The sequence below is a fragment of the Scomber japonicus genome, chromosome 6 (assembly GCF_027409825.1).
Source record: "Scomber japonicus isolate fScoJap1 chromosome 6, fScoJap1.pri, whole genome shotgun sequence".
In the NCBI taxonomy this organism is placed as follows: domain Eukaryota; kingdom Metazoa; phylum Chordata; class Actinopteri; order Scombriformes; family Scombridae; genus Scomber; species Scomber japonicus.
In genome coordinates this window covers 12,107,622-12,134,023 of record NC_070583.1, presented here as the reverse complement: position 1 = coordinate 12,134,023, position 26,402 = coordinate 12,107,622, and the positions used below count along the sequence as shown (strand labels likewise).

General features: G+C 40.6%; 3 protein-coding genes across 3 annotated transcripts in view; 1 reads left to right on the top strand and 2 right to left on the bottom strand.

Moving 5' to 3' along the window:
• Window positions 1-1,482: 1,482 nt before the first annotated feature.
• baz1b (bromodomain adjacent to zinc finger domain, 1B) lies at window positions 1,483-16,387 on the bottom strand. Its single transcript, XM_053320101.1, has 21 exons — window positions 15,670-16,387; window positions 14,258-14,374; window positions 13,056-13,200; window positions 12,739-12,931; window positions 12,333-12,454; window positions 11,875-12,072; window positions 11,602-11,787; window positions 10,161-11,451; window positions 9,686-9,847; window positions 9,402-9,540; window positions 9,083-9,258; window positions 8,730-8,844; window positions 8,531-8,629; window positions 7,942-8,119; window positions 7,439-7,624; window positions 7,167-7,314; window positions 6,428-6,575; window positions 6,155-6,270; window positions 5,263-5,393; window positions 5,043-5,149; window positions 1,483-4,420 (listed from the first exon to the last, which is right to left on the bottom strand). The coding sequence occupies exons 1-21, from the start codon at window positions 15,786-15,788 to the stop codon at window positions 3,721-3,723; spliced, it is 4,776 nt and encodes a 1,591-aa protein (XP_053176076.1). The 5' UTR covers window positions 15,789-16,387; the 3' UTR covers window positions 1,483-3,720.
• Window positions 16,388-17,208: 821 nt separating this feature from the next.
• On the bottom strand, window positions 17,209-20,149 carry bcl7bb (BAF chromatin remodeling complex subunit BCL7B b). Its single transcript, XM_053320968.1, has 6 exons — window positions 20,006-20,149; window positions 19,468-19,543; window positions 19,284-19,371; window positions 18,325-18,483; window positions 17,888-17,991; window positions 17,209-17,722 (listed from the first exon to the last, which is right to left on the bottom strand). Exons 1-6 carry the CDS (start codon window positions 20,116-20,118, stop codon window positions 17,651-17,653), a joined length of 612 nt encoding a protein of 203 aa, XP_053176943.1. The 5' UTR covers window positions 20,119-20,149; the 3' UTR covers window positions 17,209-17,650.
• Window positions 20,150-23,249: 3,100 nt separating this feature from the next.
• Window positions 23,250-26,402, top strand: part of hip1 (huntingtin interacting protein 1) — a 44,312-nt gene continuing 41,159 nt past the window's right edge. The window contains exons 1-2 of the mRNA XM_053320713.1: window positions 23,250-23,267; window positions 25,205-25,333. Coding sequence (XP_053176688.1) covers window positions 25,217-25,333 — 117 coding nt within the window. The 5' untranslated portion in view covers window positions 23,250-23,267; window positions 25,205-25,216. The remainder of the gene's footprint in view (window positions 23,268-25,204; window positions 25,334-26,402) is intronic.

Below are 26,402 nucleotides of genomic sequence, written 5' to 3'. Positions count from 1 at the left end.
TTTCCTTTTTAATACATTTCCAAAAATGTCTAAAATTCTGTTCTCATTGTGTCATTGTAGGGTATTGACTGTAGACTGAACAAAAAACTATGTGAAAAAAGCGAAGGGGTCTGAATATTTGACTGCGCTGTAAATCAAACTATACCTGCACCTGTATCGTTCTTGCTACGTGTACAACTTCAGGAGTGTCTTTGTGCTACATGGCAGCACATACAGTCATCGACTGCCTTGACCTGAACAGGGAGTGAAAGTTGGGTGATGAATGTGTGTCTCAGCTATGTTTCACTGCGTAGGATGCACTGTGTGAGGAATGAACAATACTTCACACGTTGCATGAGTTTGGAAAGACCCAGATAGATCCACCGAATGTCAAAAAGTTAATGTATCATGCCTGCATTGCGTTATGTTCCAATTTAAGAACAAAGTGATACATTTTTCAGAGTTCATTAGATGGTCATTCAATTCATGTAGAGTTCATTTTAGGATGTAGCAACTGTTCAGTTGGTTTTGGCTCCATTTTCCGAAAACGGCCAGCAGGTCTTCTAATAGAAATAACAACAAAATGGACAAAAAGCTACAATATCTCTCCAACAATCTGCCTTTAACTTCTTTTCTTCTGGGTCAACATCATGGATATGCAAACCTCTTTATTCTTTTAGGGCTTTTAAGTGGTGAATGGATGGAAATGACACACAGCATTCTTATCTCTAGGTTCAAAAGTGAAACATCATTTTTGCGTTGTTATAGGCTAGTTGAATGCAGCCACCACCGTGCTCGTCACTCACTGTCACTAATCAAGTGCAATGTTTCCACCGACTTCTCTGACCTCTGATCCGTCTTAGCCTTGTAACACCTGTTGCCAAATTACAGATGGCTCACTCGCTGTCAGCACCCTCAGTAGACATTTCAGAGGATCTCGCTGTCCTGCTTCCACGCTCCTCTGCTCCGGACATTAGACAAACGCTTCATTTTGGCTGTTTACTGTGGAACTGTGCGGTTTTCCACAATTTACCTTTAAGGGCAATTTTTTCTGTTAGGAGCTCCTTGTGAAACTGGCTCCAAATAATTATTTTGGTCCATAAACAACCTTAGAAACCACATTTAATGGCAGTCTAGACATTGTAACAGCCTTGTTTAAGTATCTGGTGTCTGCAGATTTCTACTGGCCAAGGTGAAGCTGTTCATTCTTCAGATTTGGTCAAGTCAATGAAAGGATTTGAGCAACACCTTGAAAATGTCCATGTAACACTTAATGTTGCACCTCACAGTTAAATAAATTGTAATACTGGATACTGGAATCGTTAGGTGATTAAGCCCTAACAACTTGGTCTTTTCCACAGAAGTTGCTCATCCCTCTCTGTGAATAATGAAACCATTTGTGAGTTTTGGCTTCATCGTATCGTATTTAATGCTGATTGTGCGTTGAATTGATGATTCAGATGTTCTGAGAAAGAGTCGACAACAGAAAGAAAGAGATCTGTTTGATATTTTATTAAAAAGTAAAGAAGACATCAGTCAGTGGTCACGGCTAGCCCATTTTCCTCCCCAGTCGCCTATCACAAGGTTTACATATGGCAGTGATGTCTGTCTCACCTGGGGACACTCGTTAAGGTCAACACAAAATAAAGCAGGGAGAACTACGGTCTTCGTCCATAGCCTTTATTGGAAATTCTTTACATGTGAATCCTCTGAAAACCTGCCCCAACCCACCTTTAGAGACTATAAATATATATATAAAAAAAGGAAGTGTAAAAGACTTTTGCAGTTCCTCCAAGAATAAAGAAAGCATTTACAGTCAGGTCTCCTCTTGAGAAGGGCAGTCACTTTTTTGCTTGTTGGTTGAAATGTCAAGCAATTATAAGAGTGATTGTAACAACTGTGATCATGTCAGGAACAAAGCCGAATTAAAACAGAAAAAAAAAACTGGGGGGAGGGGGGGATTGGCGGCAAAGTAAAATCAAAAAACATCTCAATGATAAACAGCACTAGAAAAACACAACAGGAGAACAGCACAGCACAGTACAGACAGAAGAGGCCAAACCAACCACTGCCGTTATATATATATATATACACACCAGTATATATACACTGCTGGCAACCTCACAGAGAAACTACATAGAAACTTCTGCACGTTCAAAAGTGTTTAGAGAGGTTATTTAGTGGGTGTTGTGTCTCATTCAAAGAGTTGCTGCAGTAGTTTTCCTGCCCTGCGTGACTTTAAAGTAAAGCAGCTTTGTGTTTACTCATAAAATTACCACATCTATACAGCTTCCACACAAAGCAGCGACAGTCAGGTGTTACAAACAGTGTCACTGAATCACCTGGGAGCTGCTAGGGAACATTTTTCAAAGTGCAGGAGTAGAGCGCCACCTTGTGTCTCTGAGGAGCTGGTTTCACTTACTGTAATGTCACAAAATCCATTGAAATGAACAGGGGCGTTAGGTGTTTGCTACAAAATGTACATACGACTAATACAACTATTTCTGCTGTGACAAATGTGTGAAAAGAAATATCTGACATGTTCTCTGCACTAGGAGAGCCCCAGTTGAACCTTGCAATTTATTGGATGTGATTAAGATCAACTAACAAGTCTCATTTACAATACCAAATAAAATGTGCAAAAAATATCAAATATTCAAAATGCCCATTTTCATAACAAACATTACATTTGTTGTTTTTAAACACTTTACAAATGTTTATGCACATAATTTCAATAAAGTGTGGTCCTGCAGCTGCTGGCATAATAGTTGCACTTTACACAAAAAGAGTGCAAACTGATGGAGGGTTGAGGTACCGGTTCTTTTAAAGTGGCAGGGCACTACAGAGGAGGAAGGCTGCTCAGCTCTACACCAATAGCCGGGTCGCTGTTTTTCAAAACATCTTGGCACCAACAGCTGAGCGTCAAACTCATGTCTAGTTGTGTCTCGACCCAGCTTTTGATAATAAAATCTGAGCGTAGGCTGGAAAGAAAAACTATAACTAGTAAAATCCTATCGTATTTATCTATAAACTTGCATTTGACCAAAAATATTCCTGGTGGCAAAATGCTTCGTACTAAGAGCCGTTTTTCAGGTGAGGAAAAATACATGTCAGCCATCAACTTTGCTTTTTTTTCCTCTCTTTTCTTTTTTTTTTTTTTTTTTAAGACAGAATTCTTAGTCTGCACAAAGGGTTTCAGCTACATCGACACCATCTCTTTAACAAGAAGTTTAAGTCAGTGAAAACACGAGATGTAACATAAGATGTTGATGACAAATGTTTTCAGTGATGGCTGTGACAGACCTCCGATTACACTGCACTGGTGTTTGGGGAGAGTAAATGTAAAAACAAAGCACTTCATATGACATTATGGACATTTTTAGTCAAATTAAACACGTGTGTGCATGTGAGGTTATCAACTTGAAACTGAAATTCAAATCAAAGAGTCTTAAGAGCTATAAGGACCTCTCCATTATCTCAAATGTCTCATTTTTCTTGGTTGAAAAAAAACAAAACAAAAAAAACACCAATATTAAACATGTTACAAATATAAATCAGTTTTCTTTTGTAATTTTTCAAAATATGAACATAAATTCAATAAAACACAAAAAAAAAAATGTCCTTCTGAGGATTAAGTCCCGCTGAGGGAGGAGGAGATGGAGGGCTCTTGATCATTTTTAGAGGAGCGGGACAGAAATTTTTAAAGCAAAGAGACGACAAAACAAAAAAGCACCCTGGTCTTCATGAGCGTTTCAGTCTCTTGGAATGTCGCTGATGGCTGGAGCGCTCGTCGTCACTGCTCCCCCTGCCGGCATCACCCCGGCCCCCCCGCTGCCGAGTTCTCCGTGTGTCCCGCTCGCCGTCACTATCCTGCTCCCTGTAATCCTTCTTGCCTGAGGTGGCAGAGGCCCTCTTACTTCTCCTCCTGCCATCATCATCATCATCATCATCCTCCTCCTCCTCCTCATTGCCGTCATCCTCCTCCTCTTCCTCACTCTCGCTCTCCTCATCCCTCTGTACCCGACCATTTCCGCTTTTCTTCCTGTTTGATTTGCCGTTCTGCATTTTCTTCTTCGGTTCTTCCTCCTCCTCCTCCTCCTCCTCCTCTTCTTCTTCATCATCATCTTCCTCCTCTTCCTCGGATGTTGCAGGAGCTTGGCTGATGCGTTTCCGTGAGCGTCGGCGGAGGTAGCTGAGGCCAGGCAGCAGCTTCTGGAGCAGTTCGGTGAAGGTCTGCTCCGTCTTGACCATACAGGAGAGCACGGTGCTGCCCTGCTGATTGTACTCCTCTGCGTTGGAGAAGACCAGTTTCATGTCTTCCAGGAAGTCGTGCGCGTGCCGATACGAGCCCTGGCTGCACTTTCCGAGAATAGTCTGGAAATCCATGGGCTGCGAGATGATGTCCAGGTAGTCCTCAGCCTCCTCTGTGGACACAGGCTCCCTGAGAGAGGAGCAGAGCATGTTAGACAAGGTCACAATAATTCTTGATATATTCACTCCTGCAAAATATCTTTATTATTATTGCTGTTGTTATTAATACATTTGTCTCATCCTGAAATATAAGCAGTTTGTTTTCCTTTTAGACTGCTACAAGGAGCACTTGGGTAGTCGAGTGGTTAAATCGTGTGAAACATAATCGCAGTGTCCCTGGTTCAAATCTCTCCCTGCTTCCTGTTGTCCTCTATGCCACTACTGTGCTTACAAATAAAGGCTAAATATGCCCCAAAAATAAATCTTTTGATTGATACAAATGAACAAGTTGATGATATTTCAGCAAAAGGAGAAAATGATCTCAGTTTAGCAGTAGAGCAGCATCACAGTCAACTGCAGGAGAAAAGCAAACAGCTCTTTACTTTTCATTTTATCACTTGTCAATAATTTGAACATGCTCATTTACAAACACTGTCAAAGTTTCACTGATATAAAAAGTCCTGATTAAGTCTCGAGATAAACACTGAATGAGAACTTTATTAAAAAAAAAAAAAAAAAAAAAAAAAAAAAAAAGTCTCCCACCTAGCACACATCTATACATACAAACATACAGGAGTGTGTTGTGAGCTCACCTGAAAGGCCAGCTGTAGCGGAATTTCATCAGTTTCTTCAGGATTTCTTCACACCTCTCCAGCTCCAGCGCCTGCCTGCGAACTCCTGATTGGGAACTCTGACGCACCTGCAGAAACCGCACACACAAGCAACAATTAGCACAGACCAGTAATACAAGATGCCTGCAGGTTTGTGAAATATACATCAACTCTCCTGTACGCGTCATGTGCCGTTTCTTACCAGTTCGTCAATGTCTGCGGGGCTGTTGGGGCCGGTCCTCTGCTTGCTGCTTGAGGACGACTGTTTCTTGGATTTACTTTTTGAACTTTTCTGCCGAGATGAAGACTGCTTATTTTTCTTCCTTGGTCTCACTGTATAGCAAAAATAAGAGGTGATCAGGACAAGAAACAGGCAGAAGTTAAAAAAAAAAAAAAAAAAAAACTGTAGAAAAAAAACTGTTTAATGTGTGATCAGTACAAGACATAAACTAATTTAATAAAATAAGCAGTATTAACCAATCCTGACTAACACAATAATTTATCCAATATTTTGGATATGCTGAAATTCGGCTTGTGAAACCCAGTAAAAGTGTCACCATACATGTACAAAGCAGACTGTCACACAATCACACAACAAATCACTTCTTAGATGCGTTCCAATCCTCTAATGAACTATTAGGCATCCATGCACAAAACTTAATCATGGTTAAACTTGACGTGTAGGCCTGAACTGACAGATGGGATCATCCTGCCACATACTTTGAGTGAAGCCAGATGTGAGACATGGCTTCAAAGCAAGGTCCAGACCTGCCCTGTGCTACATGACAACACAAAGACAATAGAGACGAGGAGAGGACAGGGCCAGAAAGTCCCCGTCAGCATTCCTCTCATTCCCAAAACCTCGGCACCAAGGACCCGTTTTCCAAAACAGTCTAACTTCTTAAAACCTGTATCCTTTTGGGAAATTATCTTTCGTATGCTGTATTATATTTTCATTTAGTGCCATGGTTATTAAAATCACTCCAATCCAACCTGTATGGCACACAATACATTTCCAAAAAGACTAATAAATATCCATTATTGATCTTCATTAACCTGAAAAGCCTTTATGATTTCTTCTCTCTAATACTCACAGCTGTGCCCCATGGCTTTATAGTCATTGTCTTCCTCATCATCTTCATCTTCCTCAGAGTCCTCTTCTTCAGACTCTTCCTCAGAGTCCTCTTCGTCTGAGTCTTGGTTATAGTTCCTGCAGAAAAAGATGGCACATGAATGACTTGAATGTTCATTTAGAGGGTGGGATATGTGCTCAACATTGAGGCGGGAGATATGAAGTCTAAGGTTACCCCAGAGCGTTGTAATCAGCTGATTGTGGATGACAGAGAACAGAGACAAACCACAGTTACCTTGAACGGGAGCCGCGTCTGGCCACAGTGGGCTGGCAGGCCGGGCACAGCCACTCGCCGGCAGGTATGCGGTACAGCGCTGGTCGCAGGCAGAACAGGTGGAAGGCCTTGTTACACTCATCACAGAGGATAAGTTTCTCGTCGTCACCTTGAAGAGATCAGAAGGAATCACAAGACTGAGCTAAAGGAGCAGTTTTACTAAATGTTCTGGTCTCATGAAAAAAAAAATCCTTCAGTATCCTAAATATTCCTGCTTTTCACTCCCTGAAAATGTCAGACATTTCTTATCTTCATCTTATCACTACAGGTTCACCTTTTGGCCTGCGGGGCTGCCAGTGCTGCACGTAGACCTGCCTGACACTACTAGTCTGTCTTGCTCTGAGCCTGCTGCTGCCCCGAATGGATCTAGGTCTAGACTCCATCAGATGCAGCACTGATGGACTCTGCCTGAGCGCTAGACAGGAAGCAGAAGATGGGTCGGGTTGTGTGGCACTGCTTCGCCCACACTGTAGATACATGCTGACATTTTATAAGTCAGCATGTAATATTTAGTTGTTTAACATCAGTTGTGGTGTGTAGTTATATTGAAATGTTCATATTAGTTTTCTTTTCCTAAATGTACATTACATACCATACCATCTTCCTAATATCATCATCATCATAATGCTCTCATTGGCTGCAAATAACCTGTTTTATTAACCCTTTTTAAGATTAAATTGATATTTGAAACATTGCTTACCTTTCCTACGGCAGACTTTGCAGCGGGCGTTCTCTGCAGACATGTCCCACTTTATGCAAGCGTCCAACATTCCTAGCAACACATGCATGCGGGAAAAGGTCTGGGCCTCTCGGATTGCCGTCTTCCACTTCTCTACCGCCGTTGCAACCTAAAAGGAAAAGTGTCATTTTTTAGGGAGATTATTGGAGGCTACTTGAGCTCTTTTATGGATCACATCACTTATGAGACACATACTTGAACAGAGGCACAACAGTTTAACTCCATTCTCTCACCTTGGCCTCCTCTGCCAGCCTCTTCTCCTCATCCACCTCCTCAGATTTGCTGCTTTCTTCTGCTCCTTGCCTTTTCTTCTTTTTCTGTTTGGGAGCCATGAATCCCTGCAGGAACTTTTTGATTACACAGGCCTGAATGGTGATGATGCACTCGCCAAAGTTTTTCAAGCTATCCATTTCTTTCAACTGTTGAGGGGATGAAAAACACAAACAGTTATGAATTAATACTCCAAGGTTTCATGCACAATGCAGACACACATGCACAATCAGTTCCATGACAAATTTGATGAAACATAAGCTATCTTTCCAAACAACGACAAGACAAAATTCAGGTTTTAATTACCTATTTTCTTGACTAAGAAGACTAATCTACATAAATCGATATACCATTTCCTGTTAAATCTATCTATTGAACCACAACCTAAATACACTTCAAGTCTTCAGTGAAGGTAAATGTGGAAGATAAAACTACTAACATAATATATTTCAGAAAAACACATCACCTGTTCTTCGATATCTACGTTGTCATCCAGGTATCCGAGGCCTCCCTTCTGGAGTCGTGAGGCTACTTCCTGAATATCACTGCGCAAGTATTTGAGCAGCTCTGCGTTACCATCACAGGTCCTGAGGCCCAATTTAGCTTTACGGGTCAGATGGATGGAGTGCAGGATGTCCTGGTACCTGTGAGAGGAAGGGACAGCTTGTATTCATTTTTATATTTACTACACTGCTGCCGCCGTCTCAATTAAGAACAATGTTGTCAGCTCTGGACAACAAACTTTGAGCAGCTTTCAGTGTTAAACCAACACTGTAGATGTTTGTCAATGCTTTGGTGGCTCTGTATTCAATTAATTTTCAATCTAAATTTTTCTCCATAATCTACAAGGTTGTCACTAAGGCTCCAATACAACAAATGCCAATTTCAAAATAAAGGCATTTCTGTTTTAACAGGAAGTAGAAAGCTGAAACTTTAAACATCTGCTGAATCACTTCAACAGATCTGACAGCTGGTAAAACCGGACTACGCTTTAACAGTTCAGTAGGAATGGATGGTTTCATGCTTGTTAAACTAATTATAGTGAGAGTGTTCACCTGCTTTGTATCTTTCTCTTCAGTTCACTTTCTCGAACCCCCTGAGAATGAAGACTTTCCAGCAGTTCATCCAGCTCAGCTGGGCTGTCACATATGAACCTGTGTGCAGAAGTAGGACAGTTAGTAAGCAGAGAAGACTAAAAAGAAAAGCATGAAATTAATCAAATGAAAGAAGACAGACAATGACAGAAGCTCTCACCAGAGGTTCTGTCCCTGTTTGGGAACTGTAGTTTCTATACAGACGTCTGGTGCTGCTCCCTGCTGGGCACTCTCACTCACAGCACCATCTACGCTGCCATCATCCTTCTCAGCTCCTACATTACAGACAATAATTGCAAGAATTTAATATGTACATTTTTATGACTGAAGAGTTGAAAAAGCATTAACACTTAAATTACCAATTATGTGCATACACACAAGACCGTAAACCAAGAAAAACTGAACAGACATGAATGTGGAAACAAATCACCACTTTGAAGTTGATACCAATGTTTGAGTTTTAAAAACATCAATGTTTCTGTATTTTGAAGTTATCTGTATCAAAGACTGTACCTTGTGACTCCTGAGTGGCAGCCGGCTCAGCGTCCGCTTCCTCCTCCTCCTCCGCTTCAGGCTCAGCCTCAGCTGGTTTTTCCTCAGGCGGAGGGGTGAAGCTGTAGTCGATGCTTTCATGCACCCAGCCTTTCTCAATGTACAAACCAGGAACCACATCAGAGAAAAGCCAGTATCTGGACAAAAACACCAAGAAACACATGGTTATCATTTGTTAAATGTATGTGTTTATATGTTGGGTTATTCTGTTTTCTAATTAAACAGTACACTTCAGGCAGGGGTCCTCAGCTGGCCAATGGTAATAATGTGCAGCACTAACCTGTTATGGTTTCTGTCTGTACCCAGGGGCGTCCTGCGCATGACGAGTCTGGCTTTGGTTATACCATCCTGAAAGGCCCTCTCTACAGAAGCCCTCTGCCTACGCATGCGCTCCTCCTCAGCTTCCTTCTCCATGCGCTCTAAAGTGGGACAAAATATAAGAATGAGATATACTGAATTTTAAAAAATGTTTTTTTCTCTGAATGACAACATGCATGTATATGCAACTAAGCTGCCAGTTAACCATTTTTCAAAAATCTTTATTTTAATAAATATGAAGTTTACCTTTGTTCTGCCTGTCCAGCTCCTCCTTCTCCTTCTTGGCTTGCATGGACATCAGCCGCCGGCTCTTCACTGAACTGATCATGTCCTCTGGCTCCGGTTCTGGCTCCACCTTTACTTCCTTTTTGACCTCCTTCTTAGCTCCCCCCTCTTTTTTCTTCTCACCTTTGAGCACAAAAAAAGCCAGAAAGAAAACTAAGAATGTTTTGTTTTTAACTTTTATTTACATTTTGGGGACAATTATTAAAAAAAGACTAATGAAACACTAACTGAAGATTTTCTTTTAAAAATTAATAATCAAAGCATTCATATTAAAAGCAAAAACAAGCTGTACTGATACCATGTGGGTATTATATAAGCTTTATAACACAAAAGAGTGGGTAAATAAGTGGGATTCACAATAAAGTATTTTAAAAGTATGAAATCTTCACATTTGAGTCACTACTGCTAGAAAAGCACTCTGGTGATTCTTGCCTACCTTTGCTCTCCATCTCCTTTTGCTTCTTCTTCTCAGCCTTCTTGCGGTCATTGACCTCTTTGAGCATTGCCAGGCGTTCCTTCCACAGCTCGGCTGACCGTTGCTGCATTGAATCAACGTGGTCTTCCACAGAGTAGGTCATGAGGATGCGGTGGCACAGAGCCACCAGGAGGCTGACCTTCTCCTCGGGGCTAAGTTCAAACACTTCGATTGTCTCAAGCTTCTCCAGGAATTCACTGGTCACCACGTCATCGAAACCGCCCAGTGCACCGGAGGCCTCTGATCCCTGGCCGCTCTCCTCACCGTGAGCGTCACATGGCCGCAGACACAACCGAGCCAGCTCCGACACTGAATGCATGGTAAGGGGGATCTCAGATAAGGGCATGTCGAGCTCACTGTAGCCTTCTGCCAGCTCGTCCTGCAGCAGCGTCTGGAGCAGCACCACCAGCACGCGGTTCAGGTAAAGGAAGCCTGAGCTTTCCCCAGACAGTGCTTCCATCAGAGCCACAGCCGTGATGGGATACTGGTCATCTGGCATCAGCAGCCCAGCATAGGCGTTAAGGAAGTCTACAACCATAGCCACATCACCAAAAAGGGTGTTGGGCAACCCCTCGGGCATGTCTACGAGCTTGAATGTCGGCATGGTCTTGTCACCTTCGAGCTCCTGGTCCTCGTATCTGCGTGATTGTTCGCGACGGACCAGCATCTCCTTCTCCCGCCTCTCCTTAGCCTTTTCTCGCAGTTTCGCTCTGAGTTCTTCCCGCTTCTTCTTCATCTCTTCCTGCTTTTCCTCTTCACTCATGGCAGCCCATCGCCTCTTTTGCTCCAGCAGCTCCCAGCTTTTCTGCACCCGCTCCTTGAGCTCCTCAGGTAGTCTGCCTCGGTCTTCTGATGACAGGGTCTTTGCAGCCTTTGAGATGAGGGAGGAAATGGAGTTCTTTTTGTCCTCTTTGTCCTTGTTCTCCTTATAGTAACGAAGGAGGTGGAGAGCCATAGGATGCAAAGGCTTCCCCAGCTTAGGTGTGCCCATGCCAGTACTACGAGCTCGCTTTTTAGGGCTACCAGCAGGGGTGCTCTTGGCCAGATGCAGCAGAGTCATCTGCTTCATCTTCGGTGTTTTAGCACCAGCTTTTCCATCTTTTTTAGAAGCTTTGAGGACGTTGAGTTTCTTATCACCGCTCTTTCCAGTTTTCTTTCCTTCTTTCTTGTCCCCAGACTTTTTGCCTGATTTTGGAGTGGATGGAGCGGAGCTTTTCCCTTCTCCTTTTTTAGGAGTTCCAGAGTTCTTTACCTTGAGAGGGGAACCATTCATTTTAATTTTCTGGAAAAAAAGACGAGATGGGCCAATTTATGCAAAGTTCTGATTTTTGTGGGATACTCCATAATCATTAGCTTTGGTCTTTAAAACCAAGTCTTCATGTGAATATACAAACCAGCTAACCTGCATGTGGCCCCAGATGGTGGGACTAAGAGGCATCCCCATAGCGTCTTTCTTCTTCTTTTTCTTCTCTCCCTTCTCGTTTCCTGAGTCCTCTCCAGGTGTGTCGGGGGTCTTTAACTTCTTTCTAGGTTTACCCTCAGGAGATGTCAAGCTCTTGCGCTTTGCTGAGGGATTCTCTGCTAAAAACTTCAGACAAATATAAGAGTGTGAGCCAAGAACAAGCAACACTTGTGAAATCAAGTAATATGAAGAAAATGACAATGAGTAAATTACCTTGTGTGGATCAAGAAGAAAGTCACTGAATTTACTGGGCAGATTAAACTTTTTCACCAGTTCATCTTCGACTACCCAGGGGGCGCTCTCTCCCATGCCCAACCTCAGAGCGTAGTGCCTGATGAAGTAGCGCATGATCTCCTTGGTTGGAGGACGCTCCGTTCTGTTAAGACTGTCCACTGGGACATCACTGATCACCTGCGACAGAGAGTCAGTTAGAAAGACTCAACGTCATTTTCTTTTTAAAAAAAAAAGCAAAAGTCTACATAAATCTCAACAGGTCATAAACCCCAATTAAGCATTTTGAAAGATCAGTTACAGACAGATATACGTATAATCACACAGAAAAACATAGGTAATATACTTTGACGGGTTACAAGATGACACTTAAAATTGTATTTGTGACTAGCAAAGAACATTTTGGAGCATCTTCTCATTTCTGGCAACAGGATAATCACCTTGTCCTCATTGATGAGCTTCACGTCATATTTATGAGGAAGGAATTTGGGCATGACCCATCTCTTTCTCTCCTCCTTCATAGCAGTGGGAAGTTTCCTTGGTGAACGTCGTGCTCTGTCACCTGATAGGAAGCAAAATATTATTTTATTTATATACACACGCAAATATTTTAAGGAGAATTTACTCAGACAGACATTCAGCAAATAGGCTGCCAAAAAGTTAAATGTAAGCAAAAACATGAGCACTTAAGTTCATTTTCCAAACAGAACTTCTGACTCTCCCCGTGAAACATGTCTTCACATTTTTAATTCTTAACTTCTTATACAACACTACAAGCTGTGAAAGTCTGATTTTCCATGCTGTGTAATATTTTCAATGTGCTTGGTTGTTTAAGCTTGCACTCACTGAGACTCTCCCTCCTGTTCTCCTCCTCACGGGGAGGAGGTTCCTTCCTCTGGTTCTCCTGACTTGCGTTCTCCTTGTCACTGGATGGAGAGTCACAGGCACCTTCAAGTTTCTTCTCCCCTGTCTCGCCCTCTGGGTTTTCTAGTGGATGAATCTTCACCACCTTTGCTTGTAAACTTTTGTCCTTCCCCACCTGAGTTGAAAAGTGTTTAGAGTACAGGTGGTCAGTAATAAGTCACCATCATAAGCTCCATAAAAGACGTTGGAAAACAACCGACACATGAGACAAGTTTGGAGATTTAAGAAGTCAAACTGACCAGGAAGTCACATTCTTCACCAACAGCGTACTTGGTGAGGATTTCTACCCATGCCATTTCAACCAGTTTGTCTAAAGACACTGTGTTGTGGTGGACCATCTCCAGGACTGGCTTCTCAAACCACTGGGGGTACTCCTCCTGAAGCCTGCACATAGAAAATAGTCAATCATTTTTACAAAAAAAGCTTTAAAGTTAGAAAAAAAAACATACACACACACACAATATATATATAAATGAATAACTAATGTTTAAATCTTGCATCTTCCTCATATTTTGCTCCACTTTGTTCAGTATAAAGTCAAACACAGGTTTAACTGTACTGACAGCAACCAAGCCCACTGCCACGTCAGACCTAATTGGTCATGGATGCGTGTAATCTATTCATGATGTGATTTGTCACATTGTTTGGATTTCTTTGATGCTCCCGATTTTCTCTGACTCCTCAATCATCATAGGCACCAGAGAATTACATAACATGGTAAAAAAAAAAGGCAAGAGCAGCCAGTAGGGGGAGTAAAATCTGTTGGCTAATATAATTAGACAAGAGCTTAAATGCAGTTTGTGACCCTGAGTGACTTAAGCTCTGGGCAGCTGGGCACGGCTCTTTCTTTGCTGTGACATCTCTCCTGGCTGCATTTTGGTTCAATCCTCTCTGACAGGACATACAGACGTCCAGCACATGAACACTTGGCTGGTGATAAGTGAACTGTAGACAGTGGTCCAAGATTATCAGATGAACTAATTGTTTTAGTGTTTTCCCATTCGTAGATCACAATAAAATGAACCTTAACCAGGCCATTGCTGATTCAAGGATGACTCAATCACACACCCTCTAAATAGAATAAGAGGAGGAGCACCAGATTTATCCAATCATAGCAAAACAGCAAGCCACGTGACCTTCACTGAAAGAGTATGACTCGTTTGTGATACTACTGAGCTATTGTCAAAGAAGATAATCTGCAATTAGAACGAAGTGTTCTTTTTCCTGCTGGTTAAATAGATGCACAGCCAAAGTTTTACTGGACATCTCAATGCAAACTGATGCCACCCACTTAACTGTGACTGTGTATTAGTCACACGTATACTGTTTCCATTATCAAATCTACAGCCAGTACAAAGTCTGGATAGTCTGTACACTGTTCTTATTTTACAAGCTGGATGGAAATGTGAACATAAAACACAAATCTGGATTTAATACTAACAGTTCGGTGACTTCTTGTTCCTCCTCCCACGCTTCTTTGTGCGTCAGCTGGTTGCTCCCAGTGCTCTTGCATGTCCAGATGCGTTCACTATACCTCTGCAAGCGTGCCTCATACTCTCTGTAAACATTTTGTCAAGGAAATTACAACACACTTACGAACACATCCCAATCGTTAAGCTATTTACTTAGTAAAAAAACCAAGAGCAGGCTAAACATGTTCATTATCAACCAGTTAATTGCACTGATGTCAACAGTGAGGCTGAGGCCAGGAGCACCCATTCTTCACAAAAACTATTTCCACTGCAAACACTTAATGTGTAGTTATACACTACAAAAGAACACAAAAGTGAGAAAATTGTGTAACAAAGAATGCAAAACAGAAAAAGATTAGGGACCTGGGATAAAATAATAATGAGCCACTGATAGTAGGGAAAAAAGTTCTGACAACCTTAAATTCTCGAGTTTGAAAAAAGTAAACACTCCCATGGGTTGTTGATGGGACTGTTTGACTGTGCTGCCTCTGATGAAGGTTAAAGCATAAAATGAAGGGAACAAGACTGCCAATTGTTAATGGTAATGTAGATGGGAGAATGTGAAAAGGTACACAGAGGCCTGGGCTTCACATACTGTTGCTGTTTCTAAAGGAAGTTAAAAGATAGACAAAGTCATGTGAACAACAAATCTGCAGCATTTACAGTGTAAATACCTTTTATAATAACTTTGGTACACAAAAATGTCTATAAATGGCCACTTTTAGCACTACATGTGTCTTATGAAGTATTCATAACTGGCTCCATACTTTTGCTGACAGTATCAGACCTATGACGTTTAATGTTTTCATAGAGACGCCTAAACAAAGGAGGTAAAGTTACCTAACTATTACACCACAGCCACCCTGTCCCAACTACCTCCCAAAATACTGTGTTAAATCAGCATGTAATCGTGTCTGTTGTCCACCTCAGCAGCTCCAGCGCTGACTGTATCGAGCCGGTGAATCAGACGACGGGCTATTGTGACATAATGGGACACCTAATGTTAGTTAGCAGCCAGCTAGCAGCTGACAGCGGGGCCGATAAAGGCTGAAAGTGAAACGATGGCTTTTAGCAGATCTCTACCATTCACTTAGCGTAATAATTGTACCATGTGCCACGCATATTCACATTTTCAGCTAGCTAACTGAACTAGCCAGGTAGCTACAAAGAGCGTTGTCCGTATAATAAGCTAGCAAGCCTGTCATCCAAAGTAAAACTGCACATGCGGGGAAACACCAAATCCAGAAAATGTCGGGTACCACTAAATAGTTAGCGTTAGCCGGCTAATGCCTGTGTGTAGGACAGAGAGGGTGAATCCAGATGGACAAATAGAGATACATAAACAGAGACTGTGCAACAGCATCATGTTTTAAAAGGATACTCTTTGTTCCTGAAGGCCTCCTTGGTGTGCTCGATGATGTACACCTCCTCTCCCGGGCCTGGCGGCTCGGCTAGCGGCTTAGCTAGTGGGTAAGGTTTCCGGCCCAGAAGCGGTGCCATTGCAAACTCCACAAATGGCACTGGTGCCAAAAGATATAATCAAATCTTCTAGCGACAAACTAGTACTGGGATCTATAACAGTATGTCCTTAGCATGTATCCAAAGTGCAACGAATTAATCAACCTCACGGTAGCACGTATCACGTTACCGCCGGCAGGCCCGGCGCTCAACGTGGAGCAGCTAGCGGAGCAGCTAGCTGAGGCAAAACAATAACAGAGCGCTTCTCCCGCCTCACCGGAGCCGTCTCCTCTCCTTTAACAGCGGCGTCATGTTGGAGTTTTAACGCAGTGTCTTGGGATACAAAACAGGTTTCTAGATAATAGTTGATAAACTTTTTAGCTCCTCCGGGTGAGCGTGAAAGGATGCAAACCGCACAGTAATCAAACTCGCAGCCGAAGCAGGAGAGGTCTGGCGCGCTGTGCAACTCCCAAAGTCTTCACAAACTAGGCCTGTTGTCGCGTAAGTAATTGTCTTTGTTGCGTTTTCATACTGTCAGAGCTTCTTCTTATCAGATAACTGAGCAAACAACTCTCACGAAAGAGTAACCGGGATCAATCAAGAGGTTAATTCCTTGTCGAAATGGCGGGAGTTTTTAGTCCACCGGCACAATTCCGTCCACCCTCGGAACTCCCGTTTCCCCGGCAGCAAGCGGCGTCGCACACATGTCCCGCCCTCTCTCGACACTCATTGGGTGCCTCACTAAAGCGCCCTCATCAAATTTATGTAACACATTCTCTCATTGGCTGGTGTAGCCCGTCTATTGTCAGTCTGGGACAGCCCCATTCACATAAACCACGCCCACCCGATAATATAAATTAGAGGTCAGCTGATGACAATAAAGATTATATGATACATTTAACTCGTTGAATACTAGAAATATATTGCAATATTTAGATTGTGTGCTCGTTGAAACTAAAGTAGGCTTTATTTATGTGTGAATCATCACATCCCCCATTGTCTGGGCTCCATTTTGAACAGGTCTGATTAGACAATAGGACAGCCTACATAAAGACATGCTTTCATAATATAGGCCTGCCTTATATCAGAATCATAATCAGTTTTTATTGGCCAAGAATGCAGCATATAAAATAATTTGTCTTGGCATTTGCTCCCACAAACACAATATATAACAATAAAAATAACAAATGTAAGGTAATAATAATAATAATAATAATAATGAAATAAACAAAGTATTACCTAAATCAAATGAAACATTTAAAATCTATTTACAGAATGGACAAATAGTAGTTTTGAAATGGAATATAAAGCTTGAAATGAAATATTGACTGTACGAAGGGAATATAGACTGCACTACAGACCAAGTAATGCTAAGTGTAGAAATGTAATGTGACATGACAGAATGATTTGCCTCAAGATAATATGGTGAAGAATAGATATCCAACAAAGCAGCATCACTGAATTGAAATGGAAAATAGCATTTATTATGATTTACAAAACATCTTCAGTTATAAACATGGGCAAATTATATTATAAATATAAAAAAAGCATTTTATTCCTGCATGAGATAAGCTAAAACAAGATCTGCTCCAGAAAGGGCATCCAATTTTTTTATATAATGGCACATCTAAACATCAATCTGCATAAAGCTACACATTTAACACTTTTTCAAAATGTCCTGTAAAACTAAAAAAAAAAAAAGTGATAGAATTTGCAAACATGCATTTAACAAACAAAGAAAGATTTAGCAGTAAATGCTTATTTTTGTCATTTGCTGAAATGCAATGAGTAATATTTGCGTATTTAAGACAAGAGAATCTTAGAATAATTTTGAAAGCGTAGCTAATTTGACAACAACTGAGGACAAGTTTTGTGTGCATTTTGAGAAAGCGATTATAAATAAGCTATCTCAGAACAGCATTTTCTCCTGTGCAAATCTTCTTTAAAGGAGGAGCTCCTGATTCATCCAGTTCTTCCTGTTAAATGAGAGTAAACATTTAGACAGTTCACTTACATTAAATATGAACATAGTTAATTTTGATTCATTTATACTTCATGTACTTGAGACAAATAAGATTTTAAATACACATTTAATATCAAAGTGTTGTAGTCTGTCTTTAGATCATTTTCAGAAAGTGAACCTGAGTGTCTGGGGTGCTCCGGCTGGCAGCTCCTGATGAAAGAAGGTCCTCCTTGATCAGAGTGGGAGGCTCATCGGCTCCTTCCTGTCCAGAGTGAACTGGTTCTGCATTCACAAGGGAGTCAGGGCATTATATTCTCATTCATTCAGCTTAGACAGTGAAGGAATACAACACAAAATGATAGATATGTAAACTGCTTTGTGTTTCTTGTTTATAACCATTAACATCAATTATATACAGCAAACTGAGCCAATAAATCCCTAAAGTTAGGTTTTATTTGTTGGCTTGATTGGTGATTACAGCTGTGACTGTGATTACCTGATGACCAGGAGTAATTACATTATATGCACGAACATCTATTACATTTACTTCTTTCAATTAATAGGAATAGTGTAACACATTGAGTTAAAAGATGCTTGACAGGACCATCTACATACCATCCACACTTTCCTGGCCTAGCATTGGTGGCTGAGAGTCTTCAGTTCGGAGGCTCGAGGCATGTGGAGGGCTGACCTGCTGCGAGCTGGAGGTGCTGCTGCTGTTGTCCATCTTGGGCTGGTAAACGTCCGACAGAAAGCTCTGGTTGCTGTTTTCATCTGAAGTGAGGGACACAGGAGTTCTACTGAACATCAGATTATAGCTTCAACTCTTGAATGTGTTCGGTCATTAGATATTGTGTCTTTTGGCTTCTTCTACATTTACTCAAGAACTGTACTTAACTACAAACTTGAAGTACTTTAATTGAGTATTTCCATTTAATGCTACTTTATACTTCCATTGCTTACATGAAGATTCAACACAACAGTTAATATAACAAGCTTTTAAAATACAACATACTGCTATAGATGTAACCAGTGGTTTCCAACCTTTTAGGCTTTTGATCTCTTACAAAAAGCACATTTCAGATGTCTATGAGTTGTTAACAGCTCCACCAAATACTGTTTTTTCCCCTCTAAACTTCAAATGGTTTCATTTCAATAAATGTTCAAATAATCCAATATTTCACCAAAAATCAAAGGTTGGAAAAACTGAAAAATATATCTGGTGACCCTTTGGAGGGGCCTGACCCCTAGGATGGGAACCACTGGACTAAACTAGTTAACTGTATATAAAATGATAACATACATAGTAACAACTTACAATAGTATCCTGCTTACATAGTATAGTATGCTGTTTATACTTATGCTTCAGTATTAATAATCTAATTATGTGATATATAATATATAAATCAGAGGGACCAGATACTTTAACTACATTTTGCTGATACTTACTATTTAAAATGATTTTTCATAGGGGACTTGTACTTGTAAGGGAGTGTTTTTGCATGCCTGTATTGGTCCTTTTATTCAGGAAAAGAATCTTACTCCTTCTTCTTCCACCGCTGCACAAGACTCACCAGTGAAATCCAGTAAGGAGTTAGTGTTTTCCAGGACCACATCTTTCATTCCTCTAACATCTCCACCTGTGGATTTGGTGCGATATATCTAATAACAGAAAGTGGACGCTCAAATTAGACTGCTTGTTTTGTTTTTTTTAAAGCCATGGATATTCACAAAAGTCTGTATGATAGAGACCCCCACCTGCTTTGTTTCTGTCACTGGCACCCACTTGAATATGCGCAAGGATGTGTCTCCAACTGTCACCCATTTCTTCTCCCTGGGGATGACATTAGTTTGACTCATTTTAGACCGGAGCTCAGTTCAGGTGTAACACAATATAATCTGCTTTAATCTGTATCAATACAGCATACAGCCTCATGTCTTCTCTGTACTCAGTAGATATGGCAGCTTATCAAATATCCTATAGTGCCGCTGTGTACATTACACGAGCATGTACAGATGGTGAGAAAAGGCCGTAGGGTGTCATTGTGATGAGACTACAGAGCAGTCGTGTAATTTATATATCGCTCAGCATGTGAGGCTGTGGCCATATTGACAGCTCTCGGCGGAAAAACTCAGCTAGCCCCGCCTCTTCTGTCAAATACGGGCGCGGATTGGTCAACACCTCCGTCAATCATCTAACTTTTCCGACTGAAGTTTGTTGAGCGACGCAGTAGATATCAGACCGCGGTATACTAACACATTTCCCTCCATATTGTCCCCGACACAGCCTACATACCATTTGCGCACTTTCTCGATGGCCGCCAGCACCTTTTTAATGTCATCTTTAGCCCGACTTCGGGTCTCAGCGCGGCCTGATCGTCCCGACATCTTGATGCTGTTATGATTCATCTACAGATGCATCCGAAAACTTCAAGACCAAGCCCCAGCTCTCCGTTACAGTGGTAATCTCGCGAGATTTCTTAATATCAGTGGGGGTTTTTTTTCTTTTTCAAGCTTCACCCTCCTTTACATGCTCATACTGTAGGTACTGTAATCATAATAGGAGGAGCACATTTTTTTTGATTATGCTTCTTCATTATATGTTTATTTATCTGGGTTGACATAGTTGGAAGTTTCAGTTTACAGTATGTTGTACAATACATGAGCCTACTCAAGTTGCTACTTCAGTTTTGAGGCTGCTTTATAGACTACTTCATCCATTACAACAGTTCAGAAGGAAATATTGTACATTTTACTCCACTACATGTAGCCTAGTCAGGTTCCTAAATTAACATTAACATATGACTTCTTGCTGAATCATTCTGTTCAATCTTACCATTTGGAGATCCCTTCATAATGCATTTACAATGTAAGTGATGGAGGACAAAATCCCCAGTCATCCTTCTGTGAAAATATGTATTTAGAAGTTTATCTCAAGCTAATGTGAAGCTTCAGTCAAATCAAGTAGATATCTTTCAACGTTACAGTCTTTTTAGTGTCCAAATCCCTCTTTTGTTTGGAATTTGGTGCTAAAAAGACTGTAAATGTGTCAGCACTTTGTATGACTAATTCAGACTGCTGAAGCCTCATATAAGCATCAGATAAACTTTTAAATGCATTTTTGCACACAATAACTATACTTTCTGTACTTCCTTTTAATACTAAGCATGAACCGGAGGAATGTTTACAGTGAGGAAAACCTCTTTCTCTTATCATATGGACACTTGAAGAAATGTGAACCTGTCCTTTAATTCTTTTACATGAACGTCTCCAATACAATACATGAAAAATGAAGTCTGTGGTTCCCAAACTTGGCTTGTGACAACATGAAACAGCACAGTCTGATTTGTATCTTAGCAGGAAAACCTCATTGAGATTAAAAATCTCTTTTGCAAGAGTGTCCGGGCTAAGAAAGGCAGCAACTTGAAGTTTCAGACAAACAATGTAAAATAAAGTAATACATGAGTCAATTTAAAATAATAAAATCACAATACACCCTTAATACTAGAACTGGGAAGAGAAACAGCATCCATTAAAAACCTATTGCCATCTCACTGGCTTTGGTTGGGGCCCTTTGTCATGTTTCAGATGTTTAGAAGTTGTTAGCAGTTCCACTAAAGCCTCATTTCCTTTTTTCACTTCTCAGGTTGTTTCATTTGAATAAATGGTGAATAGACTGCACTTAATACCATTTTTCTAGTCTTAGGACCACTCAAAGCACTTTATAGTACATGTTAACATTCATCCATTCACACATATGCATAAGGTACACTGAAGGTAGATGCTTCCATACAAGGTGCCAGATTGAACCACCTACCTTCTGATTAGTGTTCGACCTGCTCTACCTCCTGAGCGACAGCTGCCCCAGAGTAGATCTTTTATTTTTTTAACTGATACAGATTTGTGTCATAGAACGTTGTTTCTCCTCATTCTTTCCTCCCCCTTTAATCATCTTGAGATACCTCCGATTTATCTTGAGAACCTTTGGAGGATGCGAATAAAGCATTTATGAAAGATTTATTAGTTGTATCAAATGGATGTATTAATGGTTCATAAATCATGTGTGCATGTTTTATAGATAAGTTATAATCAATTTATAAGAATAGTGTTAAGTTGTGACAAATGTTAGTAAATCTTTAATAAAAGATTATTAGCTTCTAATTTTGTAATAAACTATTGAGTCATTAATAATCCATTAAGTCTTCAAATATAAAAATGAAGTTGCTAATTAATGAGTTTTTATCTAGCCACTATAATTAGTATAATTTCTGAAACAGCCAGAGATCATTTTCATAACCTGACATCCCAAAAGATGATTCATAAAATGTTGGCGAATTATTCATTAACCATTAATAAGGACTTTGGTCCCAACTTTTATCTTATATGAAAGGTGCCATCTTAAGCTGTGAGTTATATTTGATATTTTATGCAGAAAGAAAACTTCAAACTGGACCTCCCACTTTTTCTATATTTTTTAATATTTGTGAAATTGGATTGTTTTTACTGTCTGTATTTAGACAACAGTTTGGTTAAACGTAAACCATTTCTTTCTTTATTTGTGGTACTCATGTTTGACCAGCTGAGGGTAGCCTTGAGCCATGCAGAGCAAACAGGGCTCCTCCTGTATCACATCTATTTCTGACTCAACTGAAAACGCCCTCACCACTAAACATAATATCAAATTCTCCCGCATAACTAATCAGGTTATAGCATAATAACAGGTTCACCTCATATTCACCTCTCTGAACTGTACACCTGGTCAGTGATCTCATCCCTTCCACCGGTTCTTCCATTTACTGCCATCAGGTCGACACTATAAAGTCCCACTGACTCGGAAAAACATCATCAACCTGAATAAACTAAAACAGGAGCTTTACTCTGCCTTGTCTAATATTGTCCTTATCAGCTGTAATTTTAACTGTGTGTGTGTGTGTGTGTGTGTGTGTGTGTGTGTGTGTGTGTGTGTGTGTGTGTGTGTGTGTGTGTTTTAAATGTGTATTGTATTATAAATGTTAAGCTTTGTCAAAGGGAAATTTCTGTTTCTTTGTGACAGACAGTACAGTTACCTTATTTATCTTAAAAAAAGGAAATGTATCATGTTTCTTTTTTTTATGCATTCAGATTTTCTCTTACTCCATGCTTTAAACACACACTGTGCAGATGTAGCAAGATGATATAGTATAACCACGTATATCAACATCTAGAGTCTATTGTGTGCTCCCCATTTTACCAGTCAAACAAAGTAGATACGTTGTTGTTTGGTTAGTCCATAATTTGGGGCGACAAAGATCACACACAAAAATCTGTGTGAAGAGAAGAGGAAGTATTGTTCTTTACCTTGTTTTATATATATATACATTTTATGTGTTAAAATGTGTCTTTTGCTAACCTCCTGTCTCTTATTTCTCCTGCACCAAATTTCTCACTCACCTTCATGTGATATCAAGTTTTTGTCCAAGGCCAGACCTGCTTTAGACTTCATATTGAAAAATTAGAGGATCAGCCTGGTGTTTGTTGAAGCCACAGCCCAGTGTTTCTCATCTTCTTACCTGAGACTGGTAATGTTCTTTTTTTTACTGATCCATTTTTATAAAGAGCTTTATTAAACAGGTATATACTTTCACATGCCAGAGGGACTAAATGCTGTAATAAAAAATACTTAAATAAAAATCTTGTAAAGCTTACAATAGTTATACGTTTTAACAGCTATTTTATTTGCACATTCAGATGTTGATTGTTTGAGAGTGAAGCAAATTCATTCTTCTAACCCTATCATTAGCTCTCACACTCCGCATGTAGGTTTAAAATCCTCCCTTTGCCTCTTTTCCAACGTTAGTCTTCTGTCTGAAATCTTATAGTTTGAAATTCATCTTAAGATTGTCCAAACCTGCTTTTATCATCTAAGGAACATTGTTAAAATCCATTTATATCTGAGCTTCAGAGACACAGAATCCATCATAGATGCTCTCATTTCCTCCCAACGTTTATGATCTCCTAACTGGCATAAATCAAAAACAATCCTCCAAATTGTGCAGAAGTCAGCAGATAGATCATATTACACCCTTCTAATGTCTCTTCATTGGTCACCAGTTTATTACAGAATTGATTTAAAGATTTTTCTTATGACTTTTAAAGCGCTTAATGGCCTCCCACCAGACTTTATCTCTGGATTACTCATCCCTTATCAACCTGCAGCAGTCTGAGATCATCAGACAGGAACATTTTATGAGTTTCCAAGAAAATTTAGGGGTACTATAGCACCCCTAAATTTGATCTCAGCACACCTAAAAATAAAAAAAATAATTATTATATATTTTTTAAACACTTGAGGAGCATTGTATGTCAAATTCTCATTAGGAGCTGAGCCCCCCTAAAGGTCTGATCCTAGAATCACCCCAGGGTGCATAACTAAAAGGCTCAGAGCTTTTACTGTTCCATCACTTCAACTCAGGAACAACCTGCCTGATGAACTCAGACTGTCAAAATCAGCATCATCTTTTAAATTGCTTACAAAAACACATCTTTCAAAAGGCTTTTGAATAACCTCTTTTAAATATTCCATATATATTTTTACATTTCTTATTGTATTTGTATTGTTTTGCTTCTGAAGATGTGTGTCCTTTACCTCAGGAGTTTGTCTGCATATATTAGTTTTTTGCTTTGTGATCTCTTGTTTTGAGAAGGGCTAATAAACTTTCTTCTTCTTTTTCTTCTTCATCTTCTACTTATTATTATTGTTGTTGTTGTTGTTATCATTGTACAAATCAAAACCCAATTATGCATGAATTAATTAGTTATGATAATATGCTACATATTGTCCTCCTAATAAGCATTGTGTCAAGTTACAAAAGGTTAGCCTCAAGGCTTTAATGCCGTGGTTCTCAAAGTAGGGTCCAAGAGTCTGTGAGGGAGTTTCAGGGGGTCTCTAGTAAAAAAAGGGAATCATTTATTTTCACTATATTTCCATCCATAAGTAATATAATGACAGAATTTATGACTATTTTGGTCATAGGTTTCATACAGTTTCTATAATAAAACACTTAAAAGAAAAAGTCTTATCAGATGGGGGTCCCTAGTGTCATTAAGGTCAGTTTAGGGGTCCTTGATGTAAAAAAAAAAAAACAGAGCAGAACCACTGTTTTAGTGTACAACCAGCTGTGTTCATTTAATTTGAAGGTGAAGTTGCAGCATGCTGGATAATGAGGGCTTTATGTTGAGAGTGAAAGCGGAAGTCGCTCGCTCCTCTCAGCCTGCCTGACTTGACTCTTCATACATGCAGGACTCTGGTGCCGCTCAGGCTGCTCGCTGCTCCTGTCATTGACTGACTGGGGTGTTGGACAGAAAGGCCAAATGGTCCAGTGAACGGGGCGACAGCATGGACAGCTGCCCGCCATAGTTAATACAGCTTTTATTATTTTTTTAACAGTCTTTATAGCCTTTTTTTATCGGCTGAAAGTTTTTTTTCCCCCCCTCTGCTCGCTGTTGTGTTTTCCAGCCACAGACGACAATGGATCGAGTGAAAAGCTCCATGCAGCAAGTACCCAACGCTATCCCCAAAGTGATCCGCCGGACAGGAGGGGCCAACAGCTTGGAGCTGGAGAAGGAGAACTTTGAGAGAGGGCAGGTATGTGAGCGTTTTATTCCATTTAGATCATTTAGTGAAAGCGATGGGTGAAAGCTTGTGTGAGAAGCACTTCATGAGCTGGGAGGATAGTAATCATGTCAGGATGTTTACTGTCAGCTCCTAAATTAATCCACGCATTGTGAACTGGAGCCAGAAAAGAAGCGCAGGAGCCATAAACATTTTTCTATTTTTTTAAAAACATGTTTTATTTTGAATATGTTCACAGTGGTACCTCCAGTTTTGATACTTACTGTGCCTGATTTAGATCATGGCTTATTTCAGTGTTAACTTTCACTGCTGTCAGTCTGTGTTCTGCAGACATACCAATGAGCCCACTGTACAACAACAAAAGAGTTGTTGAAATGTAGGTCAATGGCCTTTTGGATTCAGATAACTGCTGTTTAGCCTATCTGCTGGACAAACCAGACAGGACTGAGACAAGCTGGATCTCTGTGGGAGCTGCATCAAGTATGACAGGCTGTCAGTGCCTTATAGAGGTCACTGCATCAGGATCAGTGTTGATGTTGTGATCTGGGAAGTGCATCACTTTCAAGTCAAAGAGCTTCTTTTCCCTATTTGTTATGTTTAGTTTTGATTCAAAGGCTGCTGATGAATAATTAATTCACAGACTTTGCATGACAGTCTCTCTCAGTGAGCATATGAATGTATATATATATGTAGGCTGCTGTTATGCTGTGGAGCCTGCTGCTTCCTGCCTGGTGGTCTCCCCTCCCTTTCCCACTCCCCACACCAGGCACAGGGGAGGGAAAGTAGGTCAGATGATTAAAGGCAGACAAACTGCTGCAATGTGCTTCTCCCGTTTACAGCCGCCTCTAAATTGGACAGCACAGTCAACACAGCCTAAATGTGCACAGCAGGTATTTGGCAATTCTGCGTCTAGATGGCCGCAGCCCCCCCCCAAAACCCCTCACGCCTCTCCCATCCGTGACAGTAGCAGTGTGGATTAGAGGCGGGGTGAGACGCATGCGTGGCTTTATGTGTCCCAAGCCAATCCTGGTCACTAGGTCACTGTCATGTTCCTGAGATCAAATCCTCCTGGGAGCAACAT

Coding starts and splice junctions, on each gene's coding strand:
- baz1b (XM_053320101.1), bottom strand. CDS start 15,788: ATGGCACCGCTTCTGGGCCGGAAACCTTACCCACTAGCTAAGCCGCTA. Junction 12,073..12,332: donor AGCTCATCAATGAGGACAAG/GTGATTATCCTG, acceptor TCTCTGTCGCAG/GTGATCAGTGATGTCCCAGT. Junction 6,271..6,427: donor AGACGCGGCTCCCGTTCAAG/GTAACTGTGGTT, acceptor CTTTTTCTGCAG/GAACTATAACCAAGACTCAG.
- bcl7bb (XM_053320968.1), bottom strand. CDS start 20,118: ATGAATCATAACAGCATCAAGATGTCGGGACGATCAGGCCGCGCTGAG. Junction 19,372..19,467: donor CAGTGACAGAAACAAAGCAG/GTGGGGGTCTCT, acceptor TTCTGTTATTAG/ATATATCGCACCAAATCCAC. Junction 18,484..19,283: donor CTCCTTACTGGATTTCACTG/GTGAGTCTTGTG, acceptor CCCTCACTTCAG/ATGAAAACAGCAACCAGAGC.